Genomic DNA, 24,289 nt, shown 5'->3' with positions numbered 1-24,289 from the left:
GTCTCTCTTAATTACTGCAAATGAAATAACTTGAGAAACTAAATTTCACAAATTCTATTTGTGAAACTAAATTTGGAAAACTGAAGTTGGAGAAGCAACAAGGCCATGCATCCTCATGCCAGATGATTTAAGACCACCCACTGCCAATATGCCTCCATAAATACGTGCATAGAAAATTTTGATTGGCAAGCTTGGTGGTTCAAGGTTTAGAGTGTCTGGAATTTGCCTGCTCTCGACTAGTTTGAGCAGGTGTCCTCCGGGTTCTCATGCACGCTGGGAGGATTGCCAACACATGTGAGTGAATGGACAAAAAAAAAAAGTCTGAATACTGTTATACACATATTCCTATATTACAAAATCAAATCCGAACAAACACACAATTATACTTCACTTGATCTTTCTCTTACACCGTTGGAGACACCATTCATCAGGATCACCTTCGAATTACTGTAGTTTCCGTCAGCAAAATGTATTGTCAACAAACCTTTTTGACATGATAAGAACAACACGAGAAGAGATGAGGCATAAATGCAGGTCATGTGACTATAACTATAACGAAATATAACTGATGAAGAAAAACAAGACTAAATATGGCTCACAATATTCAAGTTTGTTAATGAAAACTACAGGGAGTGCAGAATTATTAGGCAAATGAGTATTTTGTCCACATCATCCTCTTAATGCATGTTGTCTTACTCCAAGCTGTATAGGCTCGAAAGCCTACTACCAATTAAGCATATTAGGTGATGTGCATCTCTGTAATGAGAAGGGGTGTGGTCTAATGACATCAACACCCTATATCAGGTGTGCATAATTATTAGGCAACTTCCTTTCCTTTGGCAAAATGGGTCAAAAGAAGGACTTGACAGGCTCAGAAAAGTCAAAAATTGTGAGATACCTTGCAGAGGGATGCAGCACTCTTAAAATTGTAAAGCTTCTGAAGCATGATCATCGAACAATCAAGCGTTTCATTCAAAATAGTCAACAGGGTCGCAAGAAGCGTGTGGAAAAATCAAGGCGCAAAATAACTGCCCATGAACTGAGAAAAGTCAAGCATGCAGCTCCCAAGATGCCACTTGCCACCAGTTTGGCCATATTTCAGAGCTGCAACATCACTGGAGTGCCCAAAAGCACAAGGTGTGCAATACTCAGAGACATGGCCAAGGTCAAAAAGGCTGAACACAAGCTGAAATGTCAAGACTGGGCTAAGAAATATCTCAAGACTGATTTTTCTAAGGTTTTATGGACTGATGAAATGAGAGTGAGTCTTGATGGGCCAGATGGATGGGCCCGTGGCTGGATTGGTAAAGGGCAGAGAGCTCCAGTCCGACTCAGACGCCAACAAGGTGGAGGTGGAGTACTGGTTTGGGCTGGTATCATCAAAGATGATCTTGTGGGGCCTTTTCGGGTTGAGGATGGAGTCAAGCTCAACTCCCAGTCCTACTGCCAGTTTCTGGAAGACACCTTCTTCAAGCAGTGGTCTGCATCCTTCAAGAAAAATATGATTTTCATGCAGGACAATGCTCCATCACACGCGTCCAAGTACTCCACAGCGTGGCTGGCAAGAAAGGGTATAAAAGAAGAAAAACTAATGACATGGCCTCCTTGTTCACCTGATCTGAACCCCATTGACAACCTGTGGTCCATCATCAAATGTGAGATTTACAAGGAGGGAAAACAGTACACCTCTCTGAACAGTGTCTGGGAGGCTGTGGTTGCTGCTGCACGCAATGTTGATGGTGAACAGATCAAAACACTGACAGAATCCATAGATGGCAGGCTTTTGAGTGTCCTTGCAAAGAAAGGTGGCTATATTTGTCGCTGATTTGTTTTTGTTTTGTTTTTGAATGTCAGAAATGTATATTTGTGAATGTGGAGATGTTATTTTGGTTTCACTGGTAAAAATAAATAATTGAAATGGGTATATATTTGTTTTTTGTTAAGTTGCCTAATAATTATGCACAGTAATAGTCACCTGCACACACAGATATCCCCCTAAAATAGCTAAAAAATAAAAACAAACTAAAAACTACTTCCAAAAACATTCAGCTTTGATATTAATGGGTTTTTTGGGTTCATTGAGAACATGGTTGTTGTTCAATAATAAAATTATTCCTCAAAAATACAACTTGCCTAATAATTCTGCACTCCCTGTAGTCAAGACTTTATTTACTCTCGTTTAAATCACATTATTATATCCCGGTATCCCATCCATTCATACAGATTCCGCAATATGCAATTGACAGCGGCATTAATTAGATTTCAGGATACTTCTGATGTGTGAACAGAAAGAAAATGATGAAGCGATCTCTGGACGCATTTTCTTTACAATGAAGTGGAAAAGAAAACAGAATGTTAAACAGAAAACAGAATGGAATAAATCAGACCATGTTCCGTGTCTGGAATGGATGTAGAGTATTGTTGACTCTATAATTTAACAATAATACAGTAATAAGATAACCTTGTTTTAATTATAAAATGTTTTTTTCCTGTTCTACTAGGTACTTGTCTGGGTTAATTACAATTACATTACAAAAAAAAGAGAGACTAAAAATAGACAAAATGTCATCAGTTCTCGTTGACTAAAACTAGACTAAAATATTAATGGATAATTCTGACTAAAATAAGACTAAAACGCTCAGACTTTTAGTTGACTGAAACTTGAAAAGACAAAAATGAGTCTGGACATAACTAAGACTAATAAAGTCTAAAACCACAGCTGAATGCAAAGACTTGATCTCAGTCTATTTCTGCTTGAAAATATAGAGATATAGACTTAATATCGGTACATCACCCAGTCTTGCCTCAAAGTAAATGACACAGAGCCACACAGCATCAATCAGACAAAGCATCGATTAAACCAGTGGACCCCAAACCAGCCCTCTGGGTCAGATAGACCACTTTATATTCTCTTCAGGGTGTCAGTGAAAGTGAAATGAGTGAAAGCGCATAATAAATCTGTACCATAAATGTGTGTGACTGGATTAAATGAAAGAAATTTTACCTGTGTGGGGTTTCCTCAGGTGGCTGGGTCTGCCCTCGGGTCTATTCCACTTCCCTGCTTCCTGTTTGAGGACGGAGCTCCTCGGCCTCCTTTCCCTCAGCTCTTGGTTCGAGCTTCCATCTTCGCTCCACTTCTGGGCCTGTTCACTGTTCTCACTGTTTTCTGACTGTTCAGGTTCCGGCTTGACCTCCGCCACCGTCTGAAGCGTAGCCGGCTCCATAGTCACGGCACTGGCCTCGCCATGCGAGAGCGCTGGGCTGTCGGTATCTGGCAGTGGGGGCTTTTCGGGGGCAGGCAGCTCAGGAGGGCAGGGCGTCTGCTGTGGGGTGGCAACCGTATCGGGACCTTCCTCCGGCGGGGCGGCAGGAGTCGGGGGAGGCAGGGCCTCTACCTCTGATACGGAGTCCTCAGTAACATGAACGAATTCAGAGGGGGTGACCGCAGTGGTGCGATCCTCTGAGATCATGGGAGACTGCAGAGAGCTTTCTACAAGTTCACCCGGCCAGGAGCCTGGCGTCCCAACCCTAGGAGGCTCCAGGTTGCCTTCCAGGGTTTTGCAAGCATCAGTGACATGGGAGGCATTCTTGGAAAACCGGTGATGCGCAGAGAAGGACTTGGGTAGCAGCTGCTTCTTGTGTCTGGAGGACCTCCTGCTGCTCGCGTCATCCAGGAAGCCCGAGTCGTCCCCCTCATTGGTTCCTGAGCTAATGCAGTTAATGAACACGTTCCGGTTGGTGGACGATTTCTCAAAGTCCTCAGTCTGGGAACGGGTGATCTTCTTATGCCGGTGGCCACCGAACCCAAACGAATGGCGGGACTTGGCCTGCGATGCATCACCAAGACCCAGTTCTGACGTCTGGCTCTGGCCATCCAGAGATATCTGGGCAGGGTCGATGCGGGCCTCGCTGCTCTTCTTGCTGTGGAAGCTGATGGAAGGGGTGCGGAACAGGCTGCGGCGCTTGCCGGTGCTGCTGGAGCTGGAGTTGGTGCTGGACGGAGACGAGGTGTGGACGCCATTGCCCACGGCTGCTGAGGAAGGGGACGACGGGAGCGATTCCTGCCTCTTGCTTGCACTCCGCCGGAATATGGGCAGCCTGGAGACGAGGGTGGAACGGCGCGGCCCTGATTCGCCCATCAAGGTTCCGCAGGGGTCAATCAGTCTGAAGTAACAAAAAAAGAAAAAGTTATTCTATTCTAGCTTTTTTATTTCAATATAACGATAAAAGCGAAGTGATTGTCACTTGAGACACAAAGCAGCACAGCACACGGTGCACACAGTGAAATGTGTCCTCTGCTTTTAACCATCACCCTTGGTGAGCAGTGGGCAGCCATGACAGGCGCCCAGAGAGCAGTGTGTGGGTATGGTGCTTTGCTCAGTGGCACCTTGGCGGATCGGGATTCGAACCGGCAACCTTCTGATTACGGGGCCGCTTCCTTAACCGCTAGGCCACCACAACACTCATTTCAACACTAAAACGCTTGTTATAAAATATTGTATTTGGCACCTTCTATTGATACTGTTATTTTATGCAGATAAAAAAAAATCCTCTTACATTTGGTCAAATACAATATTGGCCTCTTTAAAGCACTTCAGGTGTATGTCGCATTGGAAAGTCATCCTCTTTAATCACAAAATATATCATCTGAAATAATCAATTTGTCATTGAGAAACGTGTGTTATTCAGATAAGCGAACTAGCTCATACATTCCAACAAGAACAGATTAAAAGAACCTCCCAGAACCAAACGGAGACATTTCTAGATACCAGTTACATGTCTGCACACTGTACAAGTCCGGTTTTACATTTCTACCTCATTCTTTCCAGTCCAGGAGACCAAATATTCCCGACATTTCCACGCGTACCTGCGTTATATTCCCTGATCAATAACCGATATATTGGTGAGGACAGTCAAGGGCAGGCGTGTCCTCGCGTTTAACAGGGCAGTGACGGAGCAAAGCAGCACATTTCACGCCGGGGCCGCTCGGGAAATGTCGGCGGCAGCGACGGTGCTGAGGCGGCGCTGACTGACAGCCGCGCTAATCCTCCTCGAACGGCCCGCGTCGCGTAAACAAGGCGGCCGGGCCGCCGCGCTAGCCGGCGAGCTAACGGGCTGAGGTGGGGGGGGAGAAGCCGCGTTACCTTCGGCAGAAATTCGGAGCTCCGTCGGCGCGGAGAGGGGCGTCCGGGGTGGTCGTGAAGGCCGCGCTGTCCGGAGCCCGAGTTCACGGCATCGCTCGGTCGGAGCGCACACCTCGGATGACGTGGAGCCTCCGCCTTCCTCTCGCCGCGCTTCCGCGTTGCGCGCCGTGCGTGTGACGTCACGCGCTCCGTCTTCAGGTGACAGGTGACCGCGCGCGGGCGCCATGCGTTTCACGGCTTCATTCGAAACCAGGAACGCGCACACGTGACTTTTGCGAGGACCACGTTACACGTGGATTATAAATGTGTAACTACTTACAAATGATCTTAATACTGAACAACAAATCATTCCGATGACCTCCAGAAATGTAATCATTTCCTGTTTTTATGAGGATATTTGACTCAAGAAGGACAAAAAAGGGCACATACACTAACACACACACAAAAAACGACAAATGTAGGGTCACAGCATGCAGATGCAGGTCTCCTTGTTCTTGAGACAGGATCACTAAACACTGTGTCAGCCATTATCATAAAATTCCACAGATACACAAGTCATTCTGAATTGCCCAGAGAAATGAGGTCAAACACAGCATGTGAACACTTTATCCTGTTTGACATTTATCCTGTTTGTTTTTGCAAAAAAGAGGCACAGTGAGCGCCAACAACTCTGCATGTAAGATGTTGTGCACGCAGCGTTGTGCTGGAAGGCCATTCAAATGTTTAAAATGTCCCACAGGCTGCCAGACAAAGTCCACGGGGCAACATACTGGATTTCACGCAACAGATTGTTCAGATGAAAATGGTTTCCATGCTTTTTCAAGCCACCAGCAGTGATCAATGTTCTTGACAACATCTAAAGTTGACAGATAGTTCTAATGCTTCATCTTTGAATGTGACCGAATTATTTTAATACCTCAACAGGACTGCCATGAGCTAAAAGTTCCCTGGTTTACTTATCTCAAAGTTTTGACTAATGTTAACTCCTAAGTTCTGCTTCTGCTGGTTGGCTAGATTAAAAATAATAATAATAATAATAATTGGGACAGTAAATACCAACTTCCTGTTTAATTCAGACCACAATAGCGGAACTATAAATGTCTCCAAAACAGATCAGTGAGCTTGTAGTGTTAGCAGCACATCACCTGTACAGCAGCATTGCCTCAATGACTGCCATTAGTCTTTTAACCATACAAGGGCAGAGCAACGATCATTTTATAATGAAGAAATAACAAAGTTATCAAAAAAAAGCAAATGCATTCATATTTAAATCTAAAATCAGAATCTCCTGTTTGTTGCATCCCTAATACACTTCTCAACAAAATCTTAAAACAGAGGAAAGATTCCAAGTATTCACATTGTTATTCTGGTGGACTCGAACCAGGTTATAAGTAGAAGTTCAAAATGCAGTAAGAAGATACAGGAGCAAAAGGCAATTTCTTAAAAAGGCCCACATGGCAGTGCAGTGGTTAGCAGCATGCCCTCACACCTCCCGGCTCTGACTTTGTGTGTGGAGTTTTCATGTTCTCCCCGTGTCCCCATTTCCTCCCATTGTCCAAAGGCATGCACACTAGGTGGACTGACTGAAGGTCTAAGCATGTGATTGATGTGTGTGTGTGTGTGTGTGTGTACCTTGCCCAGTGTTCCAGTATGGGCTCTAGCTGCTGTAAATTTATGAAAAACTGCAGTTAAACTCTGCCCAAATTAGTCAGTAGCGCCATAGTTTTTTTTGATCACTTCAAAAATTTGTTTAGTCATGCTTTATGTTCCAAGGTTTCCAAGACGCTGGCGTGAACATTACTCCATGTGGTGATGATGGCACCCATGGTCTGGATCCATCCCAAAGTGTTTTGAGTGGGATTAAGATCAGGGGAAGATGCAGGATGATCCAAAAGGGTGACATTGCTCTCCTGGAAGAAGATCTTTGTCATGCGAGCATTGTGAACTGCGTGATCTCTACATAGCAGGACACGTCATCATGGAACTTCCTCTACTGTACCGCACAGATTGTGGTGACAGGACACCATCAGAGCCGTAAAAGGTCAGAGAACAAAAGTCTTTCTTCCTCTTTTGAATGTTTGGTGTTTCCAAAATCAAAATGGACAAATTTGTGGCATGGGAGATCCTCTGGCTCTTCACATGTTGGGATCTACCACTTGATCTTTTAAGAAATTTTAATGGACACGAAAGACAGATTTCTTTTGCAATTTTTTTAAAAGGCTACTTTAACATCTTAATAAGCAGATGATCAGCCTGTTGAGTTTATTCGCAGTTTTCAATAAATTGCCTGTAGTTTTTTTGTTTGAGGTTCTTCTTATTGAACCTCTGCTTACAACCTGGTCATGATCAGTACTTTCACGCCTATTGGCTTTTGTGAGTGAATGTTTTAAATCAAGGACCGGACACAGAAATGTAAAAACATGCTAATTTATTTATACAAAACCCCGAACAGCAGATTAAAAGCCATGGTTACAAGCGACACAGAGCAAGCGTCTCGTCGACATTAAAGCATTACACGCAAAGCCCACACCCCAAAAAACAAAAATACAGCACCTCCTAACGTCTAATATTGCACACCTATTCACACAGACCTGCCCCGAGCCACGTGGCAAACATGCTAATAAAGTGCTAAATTTCAACTGATTGATATTTACCCTTTTACACTGGCGACACAGTTCATCACACCATCATTACACATTTGCTACAAATAGACCTTTCCAACGGTTTAGAAATAAATGCACACACAACACTTTTGGTTGGTCGGTTCTATGGAAACCCGACGTTCTGCAGCTACGTTAGCGTTTACGCTCACATATTCACCAAAAAGCTGGAAACGTTGTGCATAGGTTTCCTCCTTGGATGTGGAGGGGGGGGTTGAATCATGGGGTCTGTAGCGAGGATCGGCGCACCTCAGTTTCTCCAAAAAAAGAAATGAATGACCACTAATACAGGTTTTTCAGATTTGTTTTCCCCTGGTTAACATATAAAAAGAAAAAACAAGGAAAAAGTGGACAAAAATCAAACTAACAATATTTCACCAGACAATACAAGTGATTTAGACGATATACTAAAACCACAGCTGTTGAAGAATCATGTATGATAACATGCATTTCTATATAATCACAATAAATAAAGCTGATTTCTTGGTCAGCTCTTCCACATTTATAAAAGTAGTAACTTGTGATCAAATTACATTTATAAAGGTGACAGACATCACAGGACTCAGGTGTAGTGATAGGAGGGTAATCGATCATTTTGAATTGAAAACTGGCATGGACTGAGCTTTGATGCAAATGAAAAATACATATTGATGAGTATTAATGGGCGCGTAAGGAGGTAGGTAGCACCGGCCGCTTTCGGCCAGAACCTGAGAGAACTACATCAGCTGCACCCCAAATAAAGCAACACTACAGTCCAGACAGGGGAGGAGGAGCTGTCAGCTGGCTCGCCAAGCTAGAGGACCCAGTCGAGATTATTCCCAACAGGCCAGACCAGGTGCCACAGCCATGTGACGGGTGCCGAACATGCAGGTGCTGAGAAGCTTTATAGCAGCAGTGCTGTATTTGAAGAATTTTGCAGTCGGCGATACATTCTGGATGCAAAAAAAAAAAAAAAAAAAAAAAAAGCCTAATGTGGCTTCGTTATGTCCTGAAGAGCATTTTGGACCAGATGGGAAGTGTAGTGTAAATGTGCCTGCAATCTCAGTGTCGGTGCTTACCTGAAACAAATAAAATATGCACGTGCACGGTTACACACAAGTAACTGATTTTTCCCACAGTATAAGGATGTTAAGGCTGTGTGTTTTAAAGAAAAAAATAAAGAAACCGCAGATGAATAAAAAGAGTGATGGTAATTCATTATATACTAACATGAGTGCAAGATGTGCTAAACCATTCATTCAAGTTTACGATCATAAAAAGTTACAGTAGTGATATGAAGGGGGGGATAAAAAAAAAAAAAAAAAAAAGTGACATTCATTTACATTAGTGATGCTACGAAGTGAATTCCCAAGCAAAATCAAACCAATTGTGTTTTCTGAACTAGACAGCACCTTCTGAATGTTGTTTCCTCTTGGAAGGCACATAGGCATTAAGAAGCAAGGTGTTCCAGGCTCTACTTGGCTGTTATACAGGACCGATTCAACACAAATTAGTGTCTGAAAGTAAAGGATCCAGAACGTAGGAAGAAAAGAAAATCTCCTTGACACCAGAGACAGAAAATAGATCAGCACAGATGCTGGGAGACTCATGTGTAGGACAACCTCTTGGCTGGGCAGAAATCCTCCAGGTGGACCACGCTGCTGCCCATTAGGCCAAAGGCGGGGTACATGGTACCAGAGCAGTCCACCGCCCGTTCGTAAAGGCACCTCATGGTGTCAGCATCGTAGAAGAAGACGCGCCCCGCGTCGTAGTCCAGGCAGATGCCGATGCGCTGTGGCATGGGCAGCACCCTGTTGCCATGGTCACTGTTGGCGGTGATTGATGCTTTAGGTATGAAGAGCTTGCCCATCCCAATAGTGACAAGCATGAATGGCTGGGAGAGGTCATAGCTAGTGTCCTCACTGCCACTGTCATGGCCACTGTCATGATCATACCTACATGATGAAGGGGAAGATGAAATTAAGAATAAAATAATCAAAACACACATACACACACACACACCATTCTAACCTGGGACTGCTGGTGTCACGCGGGTGATGGAACCATTCCAGAACCTTGGAGTCAGAAGCCACGCCCACCTTGACCATATAAGAGTGTGGCTCCACTCGGAAGGCCCAGAAGTGCCTGCCCTGGGTGATGCCCGTGTCTCCAATGATGTAATCCAGACAGATGTAGCTGCCTGTCTGCACTCGCTCAGCTGAGAGTAGGAAGGTCATGCCGGCTGTGCTTTCCACAGAGTCACGGCGCTTGGTCAGGACCAGCCGCTCCGAGCTGTAGCCGCACTTGTCATTGAACAAGAAGTTGAACACTGGAAAATACAAGCAGTAGCGAGACGATGACTCAACTTGTAATGCTGAAGTTGGACAGTTGGGGGCGACCAAGTCTAAAAAAGTATATTGTCCATAAAATAGAAAAAAGTAGACTATTTCTAATATTTCAGATTGAATGTTTACATTTGTATTTACAGAAATAAATAAAACATTTTTCAACTATAGCATACATTTTCCCCCATTACCTATAAGCCTTCATTTGTCACTTCACACCAAATAAATAAGTCCCGTTATTTTCTTTATTATGAAAGAGGCTGTTTATGTTTAACACGTTTACAATATTAACATGTTTTGTTTAACATTTTCCCCAGACAAAAAATGGACCATATAGAAATAAATTTCTCTCTCTAACTGAATGTCAAACAAAAGTAAATTTTTTTTTTTTTTTTTTTTTACATATAATAAATATTTGCTGTAGGTCTACTTTTAGAAAACTTTTCAGATTTATTGAGGACAGATTCTTATAATTAGAGACTGTTAATCAGTAACACAGATGTAAATCTGGCAACTGAAATGTTGCACGACAATGTGGTGACCCAGAATTTCAGCTCATTAATAACACAGTGGCAGCATGTCCAGCACTTCTAAACTGGAGCAATAAAAACCTGAAAATCATTATGTGGCAGGTTGCAGCAGCAGTAACTGAAATATGCGGAATCGATGGCTCCACGTGTAATTACACTGGGGTCACGCAAGGAAGCTGCTATTCTCCATTAAATTGCTTTGATCACACACACAAAAAAAAACATTATATAGCATATATTTCCTAGTATGAACCTCTCCACCAAGATAAACACAAGATTAATACAAAATGCACATGCAAACAGCTTGGCACATTTATTTTTAAAAAAGGGAAGAAACTCAAGATGACTGTCAATCTCCCTCGAACTGGGGCTCCATGCAGGTTCTCGCCTTGAGGAGTGTCGATGATCATGAGAACAGTGAGGAATCAGACCAGAACTTCACAGAAAATGTCTGACCTCTGTAATAGTTTCTGTACACACAGTTGTTTATATTTCTTTCAAAATACTTATTTCATGCAGTAAAAGGAAAAAAAAAAAATTCTCAAAACTTTTTGGATTTTCTTTTTTTTTTTTTAAACTCACAGTTGAGGTGTACCTACAATTGAAATTACATATCCCTGCCCACTGTATGAACTGTTGCACACAATTTGTAACATAGCTTAGAAATAATCAGCCTAAGTTCTAAAACAAAAGCTCTGAAAAAATAAATCATCTGAACTTTCAGTCTTCACCCACGACACATTTACAGACATTGATTTCAGCCAGATGCAAAACATGATTCTGTTCTGTATCTGGCTGCAGACATTTCACCCAGCTTATCCAAATCAATAGAAGGCAAAAATGTTTCCAAGCATCCAACCGATAGTAGAGGTCATTAATCTGTTCTCCTGGAGTGAACATTAATCAGAAATGGCTGAATTCATGTTTAGCAGCCTTGCAAGCCACACACACACACACACAGTATAGGTCAAAAGTTTGGACCTTCTCAATCAATGTGTTTTCTTTATTTTCATGACCATTTACGTTGGTAGATTCTCACTGAAGGCATCAAAACTATGAATGAACACATGTGGAGTTATGTACTTAACAAAAAGTGGAGACCTGGCCTCCACAGTCACCGGACCTGAACCCAATCCAGATGGTTTGGGGTGAGCTGGACCAACAAGTGCTAAACACCTCTGGGAACTCCTTCAAGACTGTTGGAGAACCATTTCAGGTGACGACCTCTTGAAGCTCATCGAGAGAATGCCAAGAGTGTACAAAGCAGTAATCAGAGCAAAGAAACTAGAATATAAAACACATTTTCAGTTATTTCACCTTTTTTGGTTAAGTACATAACTCCACGTGTTCATTCATAGTTCTGATGCCTTCAGTGAGAATCTACCAACGTAAATGGTCATGAAAATAAAGAAAACACGTTGAATGAGAAGGTGTCTCCAAACGTTTGGCCTGTACTGTGTGTGTGTGTGTGTGTATGAATATATATTACACACACACACACACACACACACACACATATATTGCTTGGTGAAAAAGCAGTTTCAGTCACTGCTGCTTACAAATTAATAAATAAATAAATAAAACTTCCATAATATGGATAGTCGTTTAAAATTCTCTCCTTCAACTGAGAGAGCGCATGGATCTGCTGGGTGATCACTAATTATTGCCCATCCAGATATGGGCAACAATTACACTTTTACACAATTACATGTAATTATGTAATGGACTTATGACAACATTATGACAAACATGGCCTAATATTGAGTAGATTTACCCTTTAATGCCCTAACTGTTGAGGCATGGACCCTACTAGACTTCTGAAGATATGCTGAGGTATAACGCACCAAGCCAGTGTGGAGGTAACTCCATTGAACTGACTTTTTTCTAGCACATGCCACAGATACTCATTTGGATAGAAATCTGGAGAACATGGAGGCCAAGTAAATCGTTGTTGCAATCTGGCTGGGTGCATATTCCTGGTACAAGAGAGCACCGCCAGCAGGGAATACTGTTTCATGAAGGAGTGTACTTGGTCACTTGACAGGTCAGCAGCTACACAGCCTCATACCAAAAAACTGCGATGTATCTGCAGTATCTCCAAAACTGCAGTTTAGTTTATCTACGACCAAGATTGATAATGATTGATTGTTCTAAGATTCCGAAACAGAAAGTTCCCAAGAAAAGGTCTGACGTAAAGAGTCTGGTATTAGTGGCTTTTAAAGCTTGTTGACCCTACTTACCAGTGGCTGTTGGAGTGTGGAAGGTCACTTCGGGGCTGTAAGGGCTGCACATGGAGCTACGATAGCTCCTCACCCTGAAGGCATAGATGCTGTCACTCTCCAGGTCAGTCACCACAGTGCTGCTACCATAGACGTGGTCGGTGGACTGCCATCCATGCTCCTCCTCCTTATCCACCTTTCTGTACTCCAGCACGTGGTAGTCCATGGGCAGGGTGTCATCAGACAGCCTCCAGTGGATGACACCCTCATTGTACACTCGACTACGGGTCAGGTCTATCATGGGTGGGTCTGGAACTAGGGGGGGAAAAAAAGAGATTAGTGGGCCCATTATAACTAATTCAGCTCATGAGTACAGGAGGGGAGAAGGGGGGGGGGGGGGGGGGGGGGGGGGGGGCGACTTCATAGAAATACAAATTCCAACATATAACCAAATATCAAACAGATGCTGCTGAAATAAAACTTTTTACATAAAAAGGCCTGATGGGCCCCATTCAAAAATCATTCTGTTCATATAATAAATGTTGACACAAGAACAGTCTGCAAGACTCTCAAACAGAGCACAATAACACATGATCATGGTCAACAATGACCAATAATTACAAAATGGCTGCAAATTGGAGACATGCTGCCGTTATCATTCGCAGGCCTTTTGGGGAGATCCACCCCTCAACTAAAGACTGGATTTTATTCAATCATAAAAGTGACTTTATAAACCTGAAACTGTCAGACACTGCATAGCTGCCTAGAGCCCAGAATTGGGGACTACAAATAACCCCTTTTACAAAAGGGCCACTATATATAAACTAATTTTAATAGACCATACTTTACTATCTACCAGATCAGTTTTTCTACACTGACAAAGTGAATGAAATTTGCATAATGTGGATTCCGCTCAGAGGCCAGTGAAACCCAGAGCGCGGGCCTCACTTTTTGTTCCCTTCAGACAGAGATTTAAGCATTTCTGTCACAAACAGAAGGACTGGGCCGGACTCTGGAGAATGGGGTTTGCGCTCTGCCTGTCACAATGGATTCAGGGGGTTGTGACAGCCAAGAAACCAGGCAAAAGGCAAAAAGCATGCCTTTCAACAGTGCACAGCCCACTGTACCCCAGAAAGTACACAAAGTACAAATCTAACACACTCTTCACCAAAGGTTGCAGAACTGCTATTCTTGTAGCACCCTGAGCATAAAAAAAAAAAAGATAGTCATAAGGAATCCCAAAAATGCAATTAAGAACAAATTAGACCTATATAGTACAAAATACGTTTTGTAAACTGCAGTGTTCTGCGCGATCTTATTCCAGCATTAATTAGCGGGGAGAAAAGGAAAGGAAAACGACATAGAATTTTGATTTTGCAGAAAAGCAATGTGTAACACATTTTGTCTGATCTCATGGAGCCCTACAGGATGGAAGGAACAGAGTTTGGAAGCATTCCATAATTCATAAATAAATGATGGGGAAGGTTTAAAAAACAATTAAGAGAGTCAGTGTGTTTGCTGATGCGAGTCATTAGAAGCCATTCTGAATCTGATGGTTGAAATGTGGAGCTACCAACATTAACAGCGACAGCCTGGACAGATCTGCACTCTCAGCTTTTCCCCTGCAGCCAATTAAATTACAGCGAGGCGTCCATTCCAGAGACTGAGAGCATCTTTTCCCACACTCTGCAATACGGTCCTCTGTATCGATCCAGCGGGTTTGGATGACCAGCAGAATGTGCAGTACTGCTCAAACTGAAATGCTTTCACTTTGAGCAGCCTTTAAGTCATTTTCAGGCTCTCCTTTCTTTGACAACAGGGGATCTCAGAGTATGAATAAAATAGGTAAAAATTGACGTGCATCATTACATTTCTAATAATTATAATTCTAAATGCGTTCATGATCATGGTGAAAATTTTCTGGTAAAAGTGATTGAACATGACAAGAGTCAGAATCATGACTTGTTTGAAAGTGTATGCACAGTACCGTGTATAATTATAATATTTAAACTGATGCCTATATGAATGCACATAATCGCAAAACCATATTTATCAATTCACCTTTCACAATGACAAATGACCGTCACAGTGTGTCCGTATTTTTTTTTCCCCTTTTTCTGTAAAATGGAACTGAAACTATAGCCTTGTTCTACGATATCTGGTCTCACACCATGGAGACTATTTTCAGGACAGCACGACTGGTCATAGAACGTCAACAGCAGCTTAAAAACCAGTGTGAATTGCAACCTGGCCATGTGCAGGAGTTTTAACTGGCTAAAGCTGAGATGGCTCTCTGATTGGATCACTAATTCATTCCCGTGGTGACCACTTGAATAGGCCAAGGACAGTGGTGTGATGTTGCTAATGACCAAAGATTGGCTTTTCTTTGTCCAGTTCAGTGGAAACTTGAGACGTGCTCCCAGTAACAGCTCCATTACACAATAAACTCTATTATAGATACCAAAATATATTACCATATGACTGACAACTGCAAAAAAGAAAAAAGAATTATGTATATTGAGTTAAGTTTTGGCTGTTCTTCCATACTGGTTATGGGAATGTGACTGTTATGCAAGACCCAGGGTATCTCAACCCTGGACTCTGTGCCAAAGTCTCTGGGTATATTAGGAGCATAAACAGCTTATTTAATTAAAGCTTTTTTTGGCGGGGCACCATGTGAACCACTTACACAGAATGAGTGAAAGTGTCAGTCAAGCCCCTAGTCAGTAACAGAGTTAGCCTACCTCCACCAAAGGTCAGATCTTTTAGGAGCAGCTCCTCTTTGGATGTGTCGAGCACAAACTCGTCAAACGTTGGGTTGGCTGCAGGCTGAAATGTCTTCAGAGACTCAGTGGCTCTCTGGATCCTAAGAAAAACACAAAGTTTAATATATGCATACTTCAGGCAAAATAAATACATTCATGTCATAACTCTGGATGGTAGTAGCCTAGTGGGTAACACACTTGCCTATGAACCAGAAGACTGCAGTCACAGGTTCAAATCCCACTTACTACCATTGTGTCCCTGAGCAAGACACTTAACCCTAAATTGCTCCGGGTGGGGGGGGGGCTGTCCCTGTAACTACTGATAGTAAGTCGCTCTGGATAAATGCCATAAATGTAAATTAAAATAATAAATATAACCCAATAGAGCCTATGGGTTAAAGGCACTAATACGCAACAATTATGTTTTGAAAATTACAACATTCACATTCTTTATTAAGCTTGAAGATACTTATGGCTAATAAGGATCAATTAGAAAGAGGAACATGAACTTTCACTGAATTCATGCACATGGCTGCAAACAGACCACCGGTGTAAGACAAGCTGATCCTAAGCCAACAAATACCTTAATAAGGATAAGGGAAAGTTATTTAGGCAGCTCTGTTAACAGTCGCCATGGGTTTTCAAGGCAGGTCCTACAGCTATTGGCAGTCACTGTGTCACAAATCTGCTAGAAGAGGAAAAGGCTCAACCTGACATGCAGCTGTTTTGCAGTCTGCACAAAGCAGGACTGGTCCGTCTCCTTCAGGACCTCTTGGGCGTAGCCAACCAAACCGCTGTTCTCCAGCATGCCCTGGTATTCGTCCACCTGGCCACGGAGGTTTTCCAGACGCCTGTTCCTCGACTGCTCAATAGACCTCAACATTTCAGTCTTTCTCTCCTGGAGGGTCTCGAAGAGACGCTCAAAGTGTTCATTAGCCCGTCTTTCTGCCAGCTGCCCATTTTCCTGTGAAGAAACATGAGCCGAAGGATAAGTTGATCCCCATGAAGGAATCACATTTCTGAGAAAAGCAATATGATCAATTCATTTCATTTCCTCCTTATGGACATCCGGGTTGAATAATGCTTGCTAAACTGTTAACAGAGATGCCATTTCACTTATCTAGAAACGTGAATAATCATAAATACTGTACATTTCAGACTATAAGACGCTACTTTTATTTTTCTCACGCTGCTGCCAGCACATTTAATCTCGGCAGCATACTCTCTTCCGAGCATGGACTCGTCTTGAAGTGCCTTTACGGGGACACGACACTACATTACGGTAAGCGAGCCCCACAACAATAGTAAGCACAATTCCCGGTCTACCGCAACTTGTTAAAACTCCAATAATGGTACTACAAATACTACTGGTACTAAAACACTTCAGCGCAGGTCTGTGCAACATTTAACAACAAGCTCGGCATCAATTACTTTTACTGGTAGGTTTGGTGTATTTTTGCTGAGAAAGTGTGTGACAAAGTAATTGCATACCTTCAGGCTGAGACAACTTTAGTTACAATTACAGTAAGTAGGCAAACATCAGTAAAAATTATATAGATGTGTATAGGTGCGTAAAAATTATATAGTATGTGGTCTGGAATTTCCTGTATTCTTTTGATTTGCCGTGCCAGATAATGTTCTGGAAGAAGACGCGGATAATTTAACTGTGACTGCGAACCAATATATTCAACATTTTAATCTGTTTGAAGCTATTATTTCCAGAATGAGCACAGGGTGTTTTTAACCACTGAACCAAAAGGACTTGTGGAAGGGTCACCTCTGTAGTCTCTTTACCTCTGTTTGATGAATCAACACCTCAATTTCAGAAATCTGAGTCCGCACTTGGTCCTCTTTACTGATTAAGTAATGGATACTCTTTGATAGCTTCTCCTGTTGACATAAAAGCAAGGTTCACTTGAGGTGGAAGATTTGTTAACCCCCCGCCCAAGAGTTTGCCTGCATTTGTGGCTCGATAGAAAACACCACAACAGCGCAAATGGTGCCATTAATTACAAATGCATGCAGGGCCCCAGTACAAAAACAGATCATGTTCTCCACCCAGGAAATTGAGACCTGGCCTTGTTGTTTTCGAAAGATGTCAGACCTCCGTCTGAAAGGCAGGGGCGAGGCATACAAAGACTTGTAACATTTGACCAGGTTATATCTTTTCAACTGGACACCTGATATTTTGGCAACTTGTGGCTCATCCCAGGTGTAGAGGTTTACAAAATGGACACTACAGACTGTCAAAAGCAAGAGTTTATTCAGTTTACTGAGAATACCAATTAATTCACTCCTGAGGTTAAATTGTCCTTTTATTACATTTACAATTGACATACCTTAAGGATCTTGTAGGCACTACTCATAGATGTTACTTTATGGTTGGCGTGGGAGCCGCCAAGTTTGCACAGATGGCAGACGGGACGTCTGCACACCTCACAGTACATGTTGACTTTCTCCATCTCATGTTCTGGACACATCAGCACCTGCACACCAGAACAGAAAGGGGTTTCCTCAAATCCTTGCCCCGGCGATGCCCTGGAGCTCTGATCACATTTCTTTGTTTTATTGCACGTCAATGAGCTCTTATCTATTCCCACAGATAAAGTGAAAGTGTAACCTAAAGCTCCCAATAAATCAATATTAATGATCACATTTCAGAATTGACAACATTTTTGGTCTTGATATGACCTCCCCCGACTGCACAACACCCATTTAAAAGAAGATTAAAGGTTTATAAAAAAGTCTAGACGTCTAGTCCAAAAAATCAACTAGAAAAAATCTACTTTAAAAACCTGGCCTGGTACCTTTGGTCTGAAGTTGGTGGTTGGTCCCACATACTCATGCTGGGCTTTGGGGGTGCCCCAAGGGTGGTGCAGCTTGAAGCACTCGTTGCAGTAGCTGGCCTTACAATCCATGCAGCTCTTGGTAGCTTCCTGCTGGGGCGGCTTGCACATGTTGCACATGATGGCCACGGCGGCCCGTGCCGCCTGGCGGTAGCGTTCCACGATGCTCTCCAGGGTGAAGTTCCGGAAGAGCATGCTAATGCCCCGCTCCCCCAGGTCGATGTCGTGCTGGCATCCGGGGCATGGGAAGGTGGTGATGCGGGGAGTCACGGAGGCACGTCTCCACCCTGGTGACGATATGGACCCTGATTGGACGGAGCAGTGTTAGAAAACGGGTGGAAACTCACTTCTGCCAAATAGAAGCACTAGACAGGCAACCTATAACACAGAAGCACAACTCATTCACAGGCAGCTGGAATTACAGGGTTTCACAAAACAAAAGGCCACACGAGACCGAGTGTTTGGACTCACAATGACCTGGACGTAAGGGCCACGAGGTCTGGGGCTGGCTTGCTAGCAGGATTTACAAACACGAATAAGTTAACTGATGTTGGTTTAAATCGTTCTGAATGAGGAAAGCGCTCAGTCATTATGATCCTCTAATTTTCACAGCAAAAAGGTTGCTGTTTTTGCATCTTCAAGATACAGAAAACCAACGAGAGGATAATCTATTTATGTAAATCCTGAAGACGCATTCGACCTTACACTAGCAAAAAAGCCCCATGCTTAGCACTTTTTTTTTGTGCAGGGGGGAAAAAAGGAAACGCTTACCTGATGCAAATTTACACTCATGAGTTACGGAGTACGGTTACGTACATTACTGGAGTATGAGCCAAATAAGAATATATCAACTGTCCAGTTCAATGCATTTGACACTCAATGACATCATAGACAGGATTCACCACAACCTCTGAGCACGTCACACAAATCTACAAGCAAAGACACGCAGACAGTATTAAAGGACAAGGAGACTGCGGCGCATGAAATGTAACACACAGCAAATCAATATGCAAGCGTGGCAAACAAAGAACAATGGTCATCACACGGCACCACACCACTGCACAGTAGGGCATGGATGCAAAACAGGGAGGGAGGAGAACTAAAAATCATCCATGCAGAGACGTTTCGGTGAGGGGAAACGACAGTGATGGCGACATGGCCCGATGAATTCGGGAGGAGGGCAGACAGAGGGCTGGCGTCATGGAAGCGGATGACGGTACGTGTCGAGGTGACAGCTGACGAAGCGGCCAGGCCTCCCAGCTTTTGGGATGCGGTTTGATTTAAAAAAAGAAGCGTGTACTTAGGCTGCGCGTCGGGGAGGGGGGAGGCAGGCCGTGCCTGCAGAGCAGCGCGCCGGGGCCTGTTGGCACAGTGAGACTCGTGGGTGATGGGCAGTGCAGAGAAAAAGCTCAGAGGAGGGGGGAAAAAGTGCCGAGTCACCACAAGCCCATTCTGACCGGGGACACGGATGTGGCTTTCCTAAGGAGGCACATCATGAACAACACCTCCTGAGTCACGATCCTACGACAGCAAGGTTCTACATTATAGCAAATAAATAAATCCCAAAAATCCCAATATAACTCTGGTCACATTTTGACCTCAGATGCCAGACGTCAAAGCAGCAAATCCGATCAGCACCACAGAGAAGCTGTGCAGCTATTCCTTATGTTATTAAATCAGGCAGTTTTACAAAAATGGAAAGACAGTACATTAAATTTGCTTAAGCTCAACCAAGAGGGTTATAGAAGACAATCATTAATTTTACTGCATTTATCAGACGGCCTTATCCAGACTGATTTCCAGTTACAGGGACAGTCCTCCTGGACACACTCAGGGTTAAGTGTCTTGCTCAGGTACACAATGGTAGTAAGTGGGGTTTGAACCTGGGACTTTCACCCACTAGGGTACTACCACCCTACATTTTAGCTTTTCGTTCAGTGTACCCTGTGGATTAATTAGATCGGGAGGAAAGAAGGGTTTTAAGGGAGGACTGAGTATGTGTTCTGGTATTTAAGAGGACAGAGAGGTCTATGTAAAGTATCTACTGAGCATATTAACCTAGAATTATCCCCCTCATTTCCATCATGGAACAGTTCATTTTAAGCCAAAAAGATGCGTGCGCGCACACACACACAAACAGAACATCTCTCGTAAGAAAGACACTGTTTGTGATGCTCCGAGTGATTTCCCCCTCCTACTTTTGTCTGGCATCATGATATATCCTCTTAAGAGCAAGCTCTGCGCACGCAAAGCTGAAACTCATGGGGGACATTACACTCTACGTGAACTCAATAAAGCCTGAAATTCCAGTCAAGACATTCCCTTAGCAACGCTCTTCTTCAGCCTATTCTCTCACTGGGTCAGCCCTCCACGCCAACTCTGCCTATTGTCCTCAGGATATGAATGCTGGCCACCTTCTAGAAGGTTGTGTAGATCAAAACAACATTCCTAAAACATTAAAAAGTGACAGTGTTAAAGGACAAAAAAGCAATATACAGCGTTGCATTATACTTTGGTAATATGCTCAGTAGACCTTAACAAAGTCCTAAAATAACCACGTCACACCAATCTGCACAGAATCTCTACCATCAGTATTGTATTCACAGGGGTCTAGAAATACTGTACTCACTACAGCTAAACAAGCATCTACCTCTCCCTCCAAACGACTTTCGCAAGGATGCTGCAAGCAACAGATAAAAGTGAGGTGAGACCAACAAAAAATTAAACACGTGGAGAGTAAATGACAAACATTAAATGGAATTGTGTTTCTTTTTATGTTTGGAGAAATCAGACGAAAATTATTCTCAATTTCTCGGTTCTTATTTATTATTTTATCCATAGTCTAACATAAATGATTAAACTATAAATGAAAGCACAACCATAAATGTTCCTGATTATGTTACCAGAACCACAATTTACTATGCAACTAATGTGTTCCACTAGGCTGAACTGATCAACAAGGTATAAAAATACTAAACTGATTATTACTGGCTAGTCTAGAGTACTCAGTTTGACTTTATTAAAACTAGTATTACATGTCCCACATCTAAGCAGGATAAGTGCTGTGACTCCACCCAGGTGAAGAAAGAAACTCATCCAGTCAAATAATAATTTTTACTGAAACTGGTTTTAGACACTCAGCTGGCAGAAAAATTGGCAGATTTACCTCTAGACATTGAACTCGATTTACGAGACCCTGATCCAAAAGTGTTCCTCTGATGGCATTTCACTGGTTTTAACAGGAGAATAGAAATGCTTTGTTTCGTGGGATGTTAAAAAAAAACATGCTGGGGATGATTCTTTTTTTTTGGTTAGGCCTAGCCTTCATTGGGGACTTCTGGACCATGTGCTGGACTAATTTAAACTAATCAAAATGTGGGACATTTATGTAAAATGCATGAGTCATGTGCAACAATTAAGCAACAGTGATTTTCTGTGCCAACCTGGAACAATATACAGAGTGATCGGACGGCCCAGCAACGCATTTTTTTCGGAATCAACGCAGAACGCACCTGATCGAACAAGCCGATCGAGCCTTTCCATGCTGGGGGACGGAACCCTTGACCGAGGGCTCCCCGGGTTCGAGGACTCTGAACCCCCGTCGGTACTGAACGAGTCCTCGTGGTTCAGCATCAGAAGCTCTTTCACGCATTTGTGGCAAACGCTGTGCTGGCATGGCAAAATGAGGGGGTGCGTGAACAGCTCCTTGCAGATGGGGCAGATGAGCTCTCGCTCGATGTTCTTGATTGGTACCTGGCAGACAGAAACAGTAAATTAATTTGCACTTTTCCACTCCCTACGCTAAACACACCGAAGTTGCACAAACAGATCACATGAAAATGAAGGAAATGGAGAACGGGCCAAGGGGAAGTGACAACGAGCAGTGTCGGTAAGTATTTGCATTAGTCAGTCACACATTAATAACATCCAACGGCACACGCATGGAAATAAAATTAAAAAACAGTTTGCAGAAGCTGGTTAAGTCTCATTCCATTTGGTTTCTGTCCGTGGTGTGAGGAGCTCACACCAATAGAATATTTTAAAATCAGTAAAAACGGATTAGACAATACAGACACAGTCTCCCCAGAGGGAACACGGCAAGACAATGACGAGGCGGCTTTACAAATTGCATTGCAGCCAAATAATAAATCAATCTTTGAAAAGCATGGGAGGGACAACGTAACATTTTTTAAGCAGTCTAAATTTCATTTTCATGAATTAAGAAACGCCGCAGGCCGCCTGCACTAGCCGGCTGGCTAACCACACAAACAACAAACGAACCCGGGATTGGGAAGCACCACGCCGGAGCGGAGCAGGAGGAACCGGCGAGCGGCGGCGCCACATCACTCACCGCCAGCGAGGTGCGTCGCGACATGGCCGGCGTCCGAGTTAAAGTTAAAGCCGCGAACTTTGGCGGAGGGAATAGTGAACGGCGCGGCGTGAGTCGGAGTCGCTGTTGATGAGTGCGCGCCGGGAGCCGGGAGTCGGGAGTCGGGAGTCGGAGGGGGGTGCGCGCGCGGCTGGGTGGAGACACCGCGGTCGTCACGGCAACAAATGTAGCGGCGGGGGAGGGAGGGGGGCGGCGCGATCGGGCCCTTTTTGCCGCCAAATTCGGCAGCGCCCTGGACGCACGAGGACGGCGCCGATTAATGCGGGGTTGCCAGGTTGCCCGTTTTCACGCCACCGATTACAACAACGCGACGCGCATGATTGAGAACTCCAACTAAAATGTGAGTCACTCGGTGGGGTTTTTGCCAGTTTTGCCTGGCAACACCGGGTTCTGCCTACTCCTCTCAGGAGCAAAACTGCAGCGAGTCAATAAATCCGTTTAATGTGACACAGAAGCAACTTTCATTGGTCGGTTAACCTAAAAACCTAAAGTCATTGCATTATACAGCGAACGCAGGGCACATTATTTATTCACACAGGCTTAATAAGCTATGGCTACAATAAAAATGGTAATTAAGCAGAGGTTGAATAGTAACTGTGACCAGACGAAAGGCCTAAAAGGAAAAATATTTTACTGGACAAAGGTGTAACGACCTACACACAGTCTTGGCCATATACCGCTACACGCCTATCATTTACAAGCAGGGCTCGGGCTCTGTATAGAAAACGCATCCTCATTAAATCATCCAAATCACTTTCACATTTTCACAATTACATTCTCTTTCTGACTGTTACAGGCCGACAAATGCAATGCTAATAAAATGGCTGATAAATCATATGCTACTGTCTGGCTGCATCAGGCCTGAGCAGCAAATCCTCCGTTCACGACCTAAAACAAATCAAAATGTCTAAAATGCAATGTTGGGAACCATAAATCATTGTCAAGCACGAGCATCTCAATGCCAAGGCAACAGCATCCTCCTCCGCCTCCTCATCATCATCACTTATCTGACTCGTTCAATACACGAGAGTAGGCTACTTACCTCCCCTTGTGTTATTCGCTCGACTATATTCGCAAATTCTGACATTTCCTCCGAGTCCGACATCTTTGATGGAAAGGCTTTGCTGAGACCGAGCACTTAGAAATGATGTCGTGAAGAATGACAGCAGCACCACGCAGGAACGAGCAGCACCGGCATCCCAAGAGCAAATTACGAGCGGAAAAAACGGGATCTCGGCGGCTCGGGGAGCGAATTGTGATCGAAGACCGACGGCGGGCGCGAGAAAGCCCCGCCCTCCCCGCCGCCGCCCGCGCGCGCTCGCCCGCTCGGTGTCGCCGGAGACGTCTCGGGATCGGCGACAAAGGCAGGGACAGACACTTCACTTCCACATTCAATCATCACTGCTGCGTA

At 43.7% G+C, this 24,289-nt stretch overlaps 2 protein-coding genes across 11 annotated transcripts in view; both read right to left on the bottom strand.

Annotated features, from left to right (window-relative positions):
* Positions 1–5,364, bottom strand: part of ccser1 (coiled-coil serine-rich protein 1) — an 80,662-nt gene extending 75,298 nt beyond the window's left edge. For 2 of the 3 annotated variants that reach the window (XR_003751236.1, XM_028996101.1), the window contains exons 1-2: positions 5,145–5,364; positions 3,005–4,164 (exon numbers count right to left, since the gene is read on the bottom strand). Coding sequence is in view for 2 of the 3 variants with exons in the window: in XM_028996101.1 (XP_028851934.1) it covers positions 3,005–4,139 (1,135 nt within the window). In the remaining variant the exon portion in view is untranslated. The remainder of the gene's footprint in view (positions 1–3,004; positions 4,165–5,144) is intronic. The other variant, XM_028996102.1, reaches the window with a different exon arrangement.
* A 3,425-nt stretch (positions 5,365–8,789) lies between these two features.
* Positions 8,790–24,262, bottom strand: trim36 (tripartite motif containing 36). Of its 8 annotated transcripts, none has more exons than XM_028995572.1 (12): positions 23,921–24,262; positions 22,001–22,241; positions 21,118–21,168; positions 19,789–19,848; positions 18,450–18,793; positions 17,982–18,128; positions 17,437–17,532; positions 16,353–16,606; positions 15,622–15,743; positions 12,899–13,192; positions 9,815–10,112; positions 8,790–9,738 (listed from the first exon to the last, which is right to left on the bottom strand). In XM_028995572.1, exons 1-12 carry the CDS (start codon positions 23,981–23,983, stop codon positions 9,390–9,392), a joined length of 2,319 nt encoding a protein of 772 aa, XP_028851405.1. In that variant the 5' UTR covers positions 23,984–24,262; the 3' UTR covers positions 8,790–9,389. The 8 variants fall into 8 exon arrangements, with proteins under 8 accessions (XP_028851405.1, XP_028851406.1, XP_028851408.1 ...); XM_028995573.1 differs by lacking the exon at positions 23,921–24,262 and adding an exon at positions 22,840–22,976; XM_028995575.1 differs by lacking the exon at positions 19,789–19,848.
* Positions 24,263–24,289: the final 27 nt, after the last annotated feature.

Source organism: Denticeps clupeoides, chromosome 11 (assembly GCF_900700375.1).
Source record: "Denticeps clupeoides chromosome 11, fDenClu1.1, whole genome shotgun sequence".
In the NCBI taxonomy this organism is placed as follows: domain Eukaryota; kingdom Metazoa; phylum Chordata; class Actinopteri; order Clupeiformes; family Denticipitidae; genus Denticeps; species Denticeps clupeoides.
Note: the sequence above shows the minus strand (reverse complement) of the source record. Positions and strands in the feature narration are given on the sequence as shown.

Excerpts from the sequence above, each read along its gene's own strand:
- trim36 (XM_028995572.1), bottom strand. The coding sequence starts at position 23,983 with ATGTCGGACTCGGAGGAAATGTCAGAATTTGCGAATATAGTCGAGCGA. Across the intron at positions 16,607-17,436 it reads TGTTGATTCATCAAACAGAG|GAAAATGGGCAGCTGGCAGA; the intron begins GTAAAGAGACTA and ends GTTTCTTCACAG. Across the intron at positions 10,113-12,898 it reads CCACACTCCAACAGCCACTG|TGTTCAACTTCTTGTTCAAT; the intron begins GTAAGTAGGGTC and ends TGTATTTTCCAG.